The sequence below is a fragment of the Dromiciops gliroides genome, chromosome 3 (genome assembly GCF_019393635.1).
Source record: "Dromiciops gliroides isolate mDroGli1 chromosome 3, mDroGli1.pri, whole genome shotgun sequence".
NCBI classification, from domain to species: domain Eukaryota; kingdom Metazoa; phylum Chordata; class Mammalia; order Microbiotheria; family Microbiotheriidae; genus Dromiciops; species Dromiciops gliroides.
The window spans coordinates 520326827-520339716 of NC_057863.1; the positions used below are offsets into that span (position 1 = coordinate 520326827).

The following is a 12890-nucleotide window of genomic DNA, read 5'->3' on the forward strand; positions in this document are numbered from 1 at the left end:
AGATACACATTTGAAAACTGTCAGTATTTCTTTCTTTCTACTCTATTCAGGTATCTTCATGGTTCTAATGAATGCTAATTTGTTTTTTTTTTTTGGCCTAATTGTGTTAATATCAAATATAATTAAGAACTCCATGTGAATTACAGAGATTCTGAAAGAGGTGACTATAGGTGAAAGCATGTGTGATATCACCTTTTTGCAATGTATAAATTATGCTTTATATGTAGAGTTTATTATCCAACATAGAATCAAGGCAATCAATATTTGGGAGCAATTGAGTGTGTAAAAGAGACCAATTTAAAAAGTGATTATGAAGAATGAATTATTTCAATATGATCTCTACCTGTCCTTAAATAAAACATCTGAATAGCAAATATGCAGGCATATAAATTTGTATGGAAAACAGATGTTTGATATATGATCTTACCATTCATTCCCTACAATCTTTAAATTATCCCACATGGTAGTTTTGGAGGGATACACAGATATATGTATGTATATGTGTATGTATTTGTATGTATATATATCTATCCATCTATACATACTCTATCCTTATATCTCAGTTCAGATTTCCTTTAAAAGTTTCTCTTCTGATTTTTAAAAATTGGTGACAATTAGGAGCAAATAAGGATAAATTTCCCACTATAGAGTATTTCTCTGTATTGTTCCTACAATTTGAAATTGTGAAATCTTAGAGATAGGATTTCACATGAACTCCTGTCCACTTGGTTGAGCTGAAAATACTCCCTTGCTGTATTGATTGTTCTGTGAGTTTCCTTTTAGTTTTGCAAAGAATCGTAATCTAGTCAAACTCATCTTATGTCAGTATATGGCTATAATTGCAGGAAGATACTGAGACTTTAATTGAACAGCGTATGATAGAATAGTAGTAGGAGATGGGTGATTAGTTGGTTAGGAGAAGCATAGTATTTTCTAGTCCTGATACATAACTAACTAGCTTTGTGACCTAGAGCAAGTTATTTAACTTCTTTGGGCCTCACTCTTCCCATGTATAAGACAAGGAGCTCAAGATAGATGAATTCTTAGGTCCTTTCCAGCTTCTTGGTTTTTCACTAAAGCTACTTTTGAGTTTTAGTCATTTTAAAATTAATTTCTTTAGTTTGTTATCCTTTCAGCTTATCTTCCCCAATTTTTTTTTTGTTTATTTTTTGTTGTTTCACAGTAACTATCTTGTCAAATCACTTGTTCTTTCAAACTCAAAAGAATTCCATGTTCTGAAGTTTGTCCAAACTGCTTACATTTGGATTTGGGGTTGGAACACTGGTAATGATAAGATAAATCCAGTCAGCTGGGCAGGAAAAATGTGAAGATATTTAGGAAAAATATACATGGGTAAAGTTTAGTGTAATTTAAAAACAACCAACAACTATGATCTGTTATTTCTTATGAATCTGCATTTTATAGCAGAACAAAGAGTATTTGGATTCAGTTTGAATGAGTTTGAATTTGCTTCTCTTCTTGAACCAGTTACTATTGGAAATTGCCCAGGAATTCAGTACTTATTTACCTCTCTCTGAGTTCATCCCTAGACTAAAAGATTGAAGCTTCAAAATGAATCTGAGCAGTCATCTTATTTTTTTAAATTATGAAATAAATCACAACCAGAATAAAAAGCTATACATGTTTGATGGCTCAGGTAGATAAGTTTTTAATATTTCACTGTTTTGTATTTCAGATTCAAAATGCTAATGATGTGTTAATAGCCCCACTGGAGAAGTTTCGAAAAGAACAGATCGGTGCCGCAAAAGTAAGTACTGTTTCTTTTTGTTAGTCTCTAATTCTATGGTTCTGTTATTCTTCTTCAGCTATCTTTTGATACTTGAAAGATGACACATTGCTAGATGTTAATGCTTCTGAAAGTAGAATAACTACTTTGACTATTTTGAACATTATTTAATTTTTTTGAAAAAAGGATTGTGTTAGTTGTGGTATATGAATGTAATGGAATACTACTGTGCAGTAAGAAACTACAAGCAGACAAATTTTAGAGAAACCTGGAAGGACTTACATGAACTGATGCTGAGTGAGATGAGCAGAACCAGGAGAACATTATACACAGTATTAACAACATTGTATGTTGATCAACTGTGATAGACTTGACTCTTCTCAGCAATATAATGATCCAAGATAGTTCCAAAGGACTCATGATGGAAAATGCTCTCAAAATCCAGAAAAAAAGAACTATGGAATCTAGACGCAGATTGAACCATACTATTTCTATTTTTTTTTTTTATTTTAATTTTTGTTCTGATTCTTCTTTTATAGCATGACTAATGCAGAAATATGTTTAATGTGATTGTATAGATACAACCCATATCAAATTGCTTGCTCTTTTGGGGAGGGGGGAAGGAGGGAGAAAAACTAGCAACTAGAAATCTTATATAAAAACATGTTGAAAACTATCTGTACATGTAACTGGAAAATCATAAAATACATTTATGGGAAAAAAAAGGATTGTTTTGCTGAGACAGGTACTTTCAACTCAAAATATTCTTCCAAAGAGTAGATAATATATATATTTTTTCCTTTTGTAAGAAATTCACTCTTCCAGAAGAGGCAAAATGATATTAGTTTTCATGTATTAAGTCCCAAAGATTAGATTCCAGAGAAATCAGGTCCTTGGCATGTTGAAAATCAGACAGTAGTCTTCTGTTTTTTTATTTGTTTGTTTTTTTGGTGAGGCAATTGGTGTTAAGTGACTTGCTCAGATTTGAACTCAGGTCCTCCTGAATCCAGGGCCTGTGCTCTATCCATTGTGCCACCTAGCTGCCCCAGGCAGTAGTCTTAAGTGACTACTTAATGTAAACATTTAATGTAAAATGCCCTACAAATGCTAGCCACTATATTTATTAATGGATCCTCTGCATTTCCAAACTACTTCATTTATACTAATGGAAATCATTGTAAGTATAGGAATTTTGAATGCATTTTCCATTGGCAGATTTCCTTAAATTCTCTAAACAAGAAATTAGATTTTTTGTTTCATTTTTATTTTGTTTTTTTAAATGAAATTGGTTATGAAGAAGAGGAATGACCTATGGATTTTGAAGAGGCTCAAATAACTTTTCTGAATAGGAATAACATTATAGACTGGGTCTGTGATTTTATTAGTATAGAGAACTCTCAGGTAAGTAACTTCTGTCTGCCATTTCAGGGTGGCATCTTCTCTATATCACATAATCTTAAAGAACTATTTAGGACACTGAGGGGTTAATTAATTTCTGCGTGATTATACCAGTAATTGTCAGAGGAAAGACTTGAATCTAGTCTTTCCTGGCTCTGAGGACAACCCTGTCCTCTATACCACAATTTCTATGAACCAAAAAAAAGTTATGCTCCTGATTGGTTTTTGGAAACTTGTTGCTTTGCTTTTAAATTTTTTTCCAATTAATAAATTTATTTTATCTTCCTCCCATCTTTCCCTTTTCCTTCCATTAGAAGGAAAAAAGAGGGAAAAATTCAAAACCCTTTGATATATAATCATATGTAGTCAAACAAAACAAATTCCCCTCATTGGCATGCCTAAAAGATACATGCCCCATTCTATACCCTGAGCCAATCACCTCTTTCTTATGAGGCAGATAGCATCTTCTTATTACTCATCTGGAATCATGGTTGATGATTTTGTTGATCAGAGTCCTTCTGGCCATCAGACTTGTTTATTGCTATGGTGTTGATGTTAATATATCAATTGATTTCCTTGCTCCCTTTGTTTCACTTTGAATCAGTTTATACAAGTCTTCCCTGTTTCATTGAAACTACCTTTTCTGTCATTTCTAATGACACAGTAGCATGTCATTATATCCATGTACGACAGTTTGTTCAGTCGTTCCCCAATTGATGGGCATCCCTTTAATTTCCAGTTCTTTTCTTCTACCAAAAGAATTGCTATAAATATTTTTGGAAGAGGACTGGATCCACAGTACTCTTCCTCTTACTTTGATCTCTTTGAGATATAGGCCTCCTAGTGCTTCTTTAATGGTATCTTAATTTGTGCACAATATATGTTTATTGGCTAAACTAAAGAGTTAGCTTTTTAAAAATTTATAATATATTCTTTACTTATTGGAAAATTTAAGGTGGTTTTTGGTAAGTGCTGGTTCAATTCCACCTTTTTTTTTTTAACCTCAAAAGTCAGAGAAAAATCAGTAAATAATTTATAAATCCAAATGTTACATCTTTGCTTCTCAACAAAGTGAAATGAATTGAACTTAACAGCTTTTAAACTTCACCTTTCTCTGGCAAAATTCCAATGAGTTCTGAGTTAACTTAGCTCCCATCTTGTTGTGGAAATAACACTGGAAGTGGACTCTGACACCTACCTGGGTTTAAATTCTGCCTCTGGGTTTAAATTCTGCCTCTGCATTTACCAGAAGTGTGATTTCTTTGGGTTTCAATTTCTTCATCTGTCAGATAGTATAATAATAATTGGACTACCTACCCAAACATGGTTGCTTTGAATTATATTCATAATAAACCTGAAAATTATTCCTAAAATATATGCAATGGTTCCAAGTGGATTTAATTCTATTGAGGACATTTTGGGCCACAATATATTGTTTTCCTTTAATTCTTTTCTGGCATTTTTTCTTTCTTGTTTATTTTGGAAGCATTTCCATCTCACCTGCTTGCCTTTCCTAGTTTCCCCAGTGGAAATTTACTATGATCCTGTAGAGGCTGATGAACTGTCTGAAAAGCACCATATCTGGCCATCTGTGACTTTGGGGGCCAGTTAAAATGACTCTCTTTAATTCATGAGCTAATTTATGATTAAGTGGTTGGGTTCCATGAACCACAAATGCTTATTTCATTGTGCATGATTTGGAGCATTGAGATACCTGATAATTCCTTGTGACAAGCAGAGGCATCAATGAATGAGACATTTGGGAGGAATATGCATTCATGAGAAGCTTTAGGTAGGATTGATGGTAGTAAACAGCATTTAAGAGAAGAACAGGAAGGAAGATGATGGATTCCTCTTTGTGGAATGGATAGAGAGATTAGTAAGAAGAGTAGTATATAAACACTTAGCCAAAAGAAGACATTTTTATATTCAGGGTAGAATGCCTTAGGATGTACTTATTCAGACATTTATATTGGCTTAAGATTAGCACAAAGAATTGTTGGCAGGCCTGAAATAAATTATATACCAGATAGTTGAATGGAATGCTTTTAGTTCTCCTTCTGACACACTTTTAATATTTCAGCTTAGAAGTCTTCTACTTAAGATGAAACAGCATAGGTTATTGCAAGCTATTAGGTGTAGTAGAGAATGTTCTCAGGATTTGGAGTCAGAAGACCTGAGTTCTTACCCTGAATCTAACACTTATTAGCTCCCTGATCATGGTTATGTCCATTAACCTTTCTGAGTTTCAGTTTCTTCATCTGTAAAATGGGGATAATCAATAAATATTTATTAAGTGCTTACTCTTATGTCTGGTCTTGTGCTAAATGCACAAAACACCCAAAAATCAAAAGACAGTCCTTGCTCTCAGACAGTTTACAACCTAATGGGGGAAACAACATGTAAACAGATATATGGAAAGCAAACTATATAAAGGATAAATAATACATAATTCACAGAAGGAATGCAATGGAATTAAGAGGGATTGGGGAAGGCTTCCTATAGTAGGTGAGGTTTTAGTTGGGACTTAAAGGAAGTCATGGAAGTCAGTGGAGGAAAGAGAATATTACAGCAAAAGGGACAACCATAGAGAATGCCCAGAGCCAAGAGATGGAATGTCTTTTTCATGGAATAGCCAGGAGGACAAGGTCACTTGATAATAATAATCTGCTGGAGTTATCCCCTCCTCTTTCCCAATTCTTCTTTTCCCCACATTTCCTCTCTTTCTTCTCTCATCCTGTGTTTGTCCCTGTTTTGCTGTTCCCCTCCTCCCATCACCCAGAAATTCTTTCTTTGCTTTAATGATACTTTCATTCTTCAAAAAGTAGACCTAGAAATAAGAGGAATTGCTATTCTGGACCTGATTCTGACCAACAACAAGGACCTGATTGCTCAAGTACAGATGAAGGAGCTCTTGAGAATAGCCCATTTTACAGTTTTGGCTAGATGTAAGATTCAAAGTCAGGTGTAATTGGATGTGCATTAATTTGGGGAAGGCAGATTTCAGAGAGTTCAGGAAGTTTCACTGAAGTTAGGTCAAGAGGAATGAGGCTCTTAAGAATTAAACTTTGAAGACCAAAAAAGAAATGCCTTCAAAAGATACCAAGATGGAGGCACGTTACCTCCTTAACAAAATAAAATTGCAAAAGAAACAATGTGTTGTTGTTAATAGCACCAACGGTGAGCCACTTGCTTTGTTTTAGTTCTCAGGAATATTGGACAAAGTTGAAAACACCATCACATCATAGATCCTAAGATCCTTAAAAGCATAGACTCTTTCACTTTTGTCTTGGGTATACTTGTTGTGTTGTTTTCAGTTTTATCTGACTCTTCATGACCCCATTCAGGGTTTTCTCAGCAAAGATACTGGAATGTTTTGACATTTTCTTCAGCTCATTTTACATGTGAGGAAACTGAGGCCAACAGGGTTAAGTGAATTGCACTGGGTCACATAGCTAGGAAGTATCTGAGGCTAGATTTGAACTCAGGGAGATAAGTCTTCCTGACTTCAGGGACCTATCCACCCAGGGACCTATCCACTGTGTCACCTAGCTGCCCAAATTCTAAGCACAATGTGTAGTACCTAACACATTGTGAGTGGTTAATAAATGTTTATTGATTCAAACAAATAAAAGTGTTTTATTTTCTGCTATCATATTTGTGTATATGTGCGGGTATGTTGTTACAAATGTGTGTGTGTGTGTGTGTGTGTGTGTGTGTTTTCTAATTTAATACAAAATCATTTTTGCAGAAAGGTAGTAGCAGATACAAAATATCAAGTACAATCCAACAAGCATTTGATAAGTGTTGAACAGAAGTTGATGACCAATGAGGATAGCAACAAAAGAGGCTTTTAAATAACCTTTTTTAGCTTATGAAAAGTACAAAAGGCAAATTAAAGAAGGGATAATAAGGCTATTTAAAGGGGATGGGAAGATATTGATGTTTTCTTCACAGGGGAATGACCCTTAGAGGAAGATAGAAGAGATGGTTAACAGGGAATTGAATGTGAAGATACATGTGAGGGTGATAAGAAAGCACTCAGTTTTACCAACACTGAATTCAAACCTCCGGACTTGGAAAAACAGCATTCTAGATAGTATAAGAATAGGTAGAAGTTATTGCTGAACTGCTATCTATGATCTTTTGGGGATTGTGGAGGACAAGAGAACTGGGGAAACAAAAATGCCTTAGATTTCATTAATGGGTTAAGTTTAGATGATGATGATGATAATCATTTAAATGGCACCCACTATATGCCAGACACGGTGCTAAGTTCCTTATGAATATTATTTCATTTCATCCTCACAGTAACTGTATAAAGTTAGTTACTAATTTTATCCCCATTTTATAGATGAGGTAGACATTTACAAAATGGGTTGCCAAGCCTCACATACCACCTGCTAAATGTCTGAGTCTGGATTTGAACTCAGGTCTTTCTCACTCTTGTTCTAATACTCCATCCATTATAGCATCTATCTGTCTAGATTAGATAAACTATAAACTTGTAAACTGGTTTTTACTTATAGCAGTATTCATTGTTAAAGAGATAGTCACAGAATGGCTAGAAAGTGAAGCAGTGATTACTAAGAATAAACATGGTTTTTATCAAAAATTGATCCTGTCATAGTAATTTTTTGTCAGGTTAACTTGACTGGGAGATCAAAGCATTTGACATCCTTCATTCTGTACTTTTCAATAATTTGGAAAGACGTACATTAGATCATAGTTCAGTTAGGTGAATTCAGAACTGGTTGAATGACTAGACTCAAAGAGTAATTATTAAAAGATCAATAAATGCTGACAGGGAAATCTCCAGCAGAATTCTCTAGAGATCTATCCTTGACCTTGCGCTGATATATATTTTAATGAGCAGTTGGATGAAGCACTAGTTATGTAGCTTAATCATAGCCCCATTATGTTAAGTTAAAGCCCAGATCACAGAGGAAAACAGATTCTATGGTTTTTTTTGTTGTTGTTGTTGTTGTTGTTGTGTTTTTTGCTGGGCAATGGGGGTTAAGTGACTTGCCCAGGGTCACACAGCTAGTAAGTGTTAAGTGTCTGAGGCTGGATTTGAACTCAGGTACTCCTGAATCCAGGGCCAGCGCTTTAACCACTGTGCCATCTAGCTGCCCCCATTTTGCTTTTGTTTTTTTTTGCTAAACAGATTCTATGTTTTTAAAGATAGAGTACATATTGGATTGTAAAGTCAATTGGCTAAAGCTAATATGAAATGTCAAAAGGAAAAGTATAGAATTAAAAAATGTTTTAAAAAATCATTTTTAAACAAGTACAGGTTGGAGGATAAGTGTTGAACAGAAGTTGATGAACAATGAGGACTGCAACAAAACAAGCTTTTAAATAGACACCAGTTCATATGCAAAAGATTTGGAGGTTTGAGTAGACTCCAAATTTAAAATTTGTCAATAAGATGACATGGCAGCCAAAAAAAAAGTATCAGTTCTAGCATAGCTTTCATTGTCTAAAACAAGGTGGGTGATGGTCCCACTGTATTCAGTCCATGTCAGACCATATCTGGTATATTCTCTTCAGTTCTATATTTTAGGAAGGAAATTCACAAGTTGGAATATGTTCTTAAGAGGAATGATCATGATGATTACAGGTAGGAGTTGAAGACTACTTCATATAAGAATCAATTGATGAAGCAGCGAATGTTTTACAGGAATAAAGAAGACTTAATAGGGATAGAATAACTCAGATATTTAAAAGGCTGTCATGTCAAAGAGGTACTTTGTTCTGTTTATTCCTGGAGATAAAACAATGGAATAGTTTTTAGAAGTTGTAGAAAAGCTAATTTCTATTTAATGAATGTAAAACAGACCTATTCCCACTAAAAAAAAATATATGTATATATATATATATATATATATATATATATATATAGACACACCGACATATATGTGCACATTTAGACACACATGTATTTGTATGTATGTATATATTTAGATAGGTGCTTACTCTACACCAGGCCCTGTGCTAAATGCTTTACAATTATCTCATTTGATCCTCACAACAACCCATGGAAGGAAGTGCTATTATTATTATCCCCATTTTCCATGTGAAGAAACTGAGGCAAACAGAGGATAAACTACTTGTCTGGAGTCACACAGCTAATATTTGTCTGAGGTTTCATTTGAACACAGTCCTGACTCCAGGTCCAGCATATTTATCTATGGCACCACAAGTTTGATACTGCCATAGAAAATGTCTTATGTAGAGGCAAAATGGAAGATGGGTGGTGAAATCTTATAGATCCTAATATTTGAGGATTCCCTTGTACCCATTATCTCAAGAACCAGAGTAAAAAAAAGCCTCCTCAGTGAGAGTTGGAGGAGCCCGAGTGGCTACCTAGTCCAACCTGTATCTGAAAAATAATCTCTTCTAGAGTGTACCTAAGAAATGGTTATTAAGTGAGGGCCAATCTACTACCTCCTAGTGCAGTTGAGTCCACTGTTGGATCCCCCTAATTGTTGTTAAATTTTCCTTACTCAAAGCCCGAATTTGCTTTTGTGTGTGTGTGTGTGTGTGTGTGTGTGTGTGTGTGTGTGCGTGTGTGTGTGTGTGCGTGTGTGTATGCGTGTGTGTATGCGTGTGTGTGCGTGCGTGCACATACTCTTTGTTCTGCTTTCTGGGGCCAAGCAAGGCAGGTTTAATCTATCTTCTAATATTAGTGTGACAGAAGAGATAGACTGCTTTCTTAGAGTCAGGAACACTTGGGTTCAAATCCTGTTTCTGACACTTAATAGCTGTGTAACAATAGGTAAGTCAGTTAACCTCTTTTACTCTTCGTTTCTGCCAAATGGAATGCTACCTGCATGAATTACCTCACAGTGTTTTTGTGAAGAACCAATGAGATACAATATAATCTGTACAGTTTAAAGTGTGATATAAATATCAGTGATGATGATAATAGACCTTCAACATGTTCTGTAAATCCTCTAGGTAGATTTATGGGAAGACGTGGAAAAAAGATATAAGATGAAAAAGACAAGAAACCTTTGAATATTTGAAGTGAGATTTTGGGGAAGAGATGTTAGATTTGTTACAAATGACTGATTTTTTTCTGACTTCAGAAGGCAGAATAAGAATAATAGATGAAGGGGGCGGCTAGGTGGCGCAGTGGATAAAGCACCAGCCCTGGATTCAGGAGTACCTGAGTTCAGGTCCAGCCTCAGACACTTGACACTTACTGGCTGTGTGACCCTGGGCAAGTCACTTAACCCCCATTGCCCTGCAAAAAAAAAAAAAAAAGAAAAAGAAAAAAGAATAATAGATGAAAATTGCAACATGGGAAATTTGGGCTTGAGGTGATAGCAATACAAAGGTGGAATTCAGTGAGGTAAGAAGCATTTATTAAGCACCTGTGTAATGTACCCTGTGCTAAGTGCTGAGAATACAGATACAAGCAGAAAGAAAGACATTCCTTCCTTCCAAGAGCTTTCATTCTGATGGGGGAAGATGCTATAAAATGAAGCTGCAGAGGGCACACAAAGGTATTTGCTTACCCCTCCTCTAATGGGGTTGTTGTGTCTCTCTCCCCCCCCCCCCCCACACACATTGGAGGTATCTAAGCACAGGTTAGAGGACCATATGTCAGGTAATATAGTATTGAGAAATCTTTTTCAGGTATAAATTAGATTCGATGGCCACTAACATCCCTTCTACCTCTATAAATCTATTATTTTGAGAATGTAATTCCGAAAAAGTATGAGTGGCTTGTAGTGTGCATCAGTGGAAAAAAGTACCATATTAAGTCAGGGTTCATAGAATTAATTTAAATAAATTAATTTTAGCTTGAAATGAAATACATAGTTCAACCATTTAAAACGTGTTATTTTAAACCTATGACTCCCAATTAAAGCCCAGTTAACAATGCCATGATTTTTTTTTTAAAGCTCTTTACCCATAAGCATTTCCTTGTTTTTCCTCTACCCAGTGATGATCTTTCTTTCCCCCAAATCCTGGTAACTCTTTTTGTTACTAGGTTTATGCTGTACAGGTCAGAACTGAACCATATGTTTATTACCATACATTTTTTTTGTTTCATATGTGTTTAGTCTTGTTTCCACTAGAGAAGTATAAGAATTTAGGAAATGAGTCTATGTCTTCTCCTACTCTTCTAAGTACAGTGAAGACTTATTGAGTAAAACTCAAGTCCTTTTCTAGTAAAGAGAGATACTATGGAAATTCTGCCACCAGAACTTAAGTAACACATTTTCATTTTCCTGGGAAAAGATTGTTGAAGAACGGAGCTGTTTTCCATTTATAATAGGGATCTAATAGAATTCAGACGAACATTCCTTTGTGGTTTTAGCTCAGAAACAAACAATCCTGTATTTGGCATTTCAAAACATAATTCGTCCCTCTCTTTATGTTGACTCCATGTTTACTATGATATTAGAACCCTGAAATCTTCGCCTGTCTTGTTCATAGTAGACTTTATACTTTATACTCCATCATTATGTATTTGTTTTTTTTTTTACATGCCTTTTAACTATGGTTTTAATATATATTTTTTATAGTTGTTACTACAAATGAGATTCCTCTGATTACCTGTTTGGCCAAATTTGTAAGTGAAAGATCTTGAAATCTAATCTTCTGTTCCACATTTATAGGTTAGTCAATTAAAATGTTAACTTTCTTTCATTACACTTGGAATGTTTTATTTCTCCCAAATTAAAGAATAGAAGACCTTTATTTTTATTTTTTTTTGGTGAGGCAATTGGGGTTAAGTGACTTGCCCAGGGTCACACAGCCAGTAAGTATTAAATGTCTGAGGCTGGATTTGAACTCAGGTCCTCCTGATTCCAGGGCTGGTGCTCTATCCACTGCACCATCTAGCTGCCCCTAAAAGTGTTTTGTTTTGTTTTTAAAAAAAATTTTTTTGTGGGGGGGCAATGAGGGTTAAGTGACTTGGCCAGAGTCACACAGCTAATGTTAAGTGTCTGAGGCCGGATTTCAACTTGGGTCCCCCTGAATCCAGGGCTGGTGCTTTATCCACTGTGCCACCTAGCTGCCCCACTAATCTTTTAAACTACCTTTAATGAAGAATAGACTGAGACAAACATTCCTAAAGAATTGGTTAACTGTTCAAAAGTGTAGTTTGGTTAGACTTTACTCACCAACCCCCCTCCCCCACATTCCCAGTGCTTAACACAGTGACTGGCACATAATATACCTTTTATACATGTTTATTGATTGATTAATTGATGTGTTCATTGTACAGTTGTCAGAAGTATTTCAGTTAGACCTACATCTTAATTAATCAGCTTGTACGTATATGGAAGGGCCAGCTTTCATGATGCTAGAATTATATTTTGGATTTAATTTTTTGAGAGGACTAGAACCTAATTGATCACTTAGTCTTAAGCAAAAAGTATTGAACCTGCTTTGTATTTGTTTTTGTCAGTGACAAAAGAAAAAAAATTAACATTTTCTAATGGTCACATAGAGAATTAAAAAAAAAAAAAATGTCTTTGCCTAGAATCCACAGAAGTCTGGAGGATGCTACAAAGTGGTGATCCTGTGAAATAGTGATTGGATTTGGAGTCAGAGACCCTGGGTTTGAATCTTGAATTTGCTATTGGGTGTCCCTGGGCACTTCTCTAAGATTCAGTTATTTCTTCATCTGTAAAATTAGGCATTTGGACTCAGTTCCCTCCAGGGTCCCTTATACCTATAGAGAAATGATCTTTGAATGAAAAAGTATTTATTAAGCACTTTG

The 12890-nt window shown here is 35.1% G+C and overlaps 1 protein-coding gene across 1 annotated transcript in view; it reads left to right on the forward strand.

The window, feature by feature from the left end:
* The window catches only part of ARHGAP42 (Rho GTPase activating protein 42), a 401124-nt gene that overhangs the window by 214914 nt on the left and 173320 nt on the right, over nt 1-12890 (forward strand). The window contains exon 4 of the mRNA XM_043997378.1: nt 1697-1768. Within this exon, the coding sequence (XP_043853313.1) occupies nt 1697-1768 (72 nt within the window). The remainder of the gene's footprint in view (nt 1-1696; nt 1769-12890) is intronic.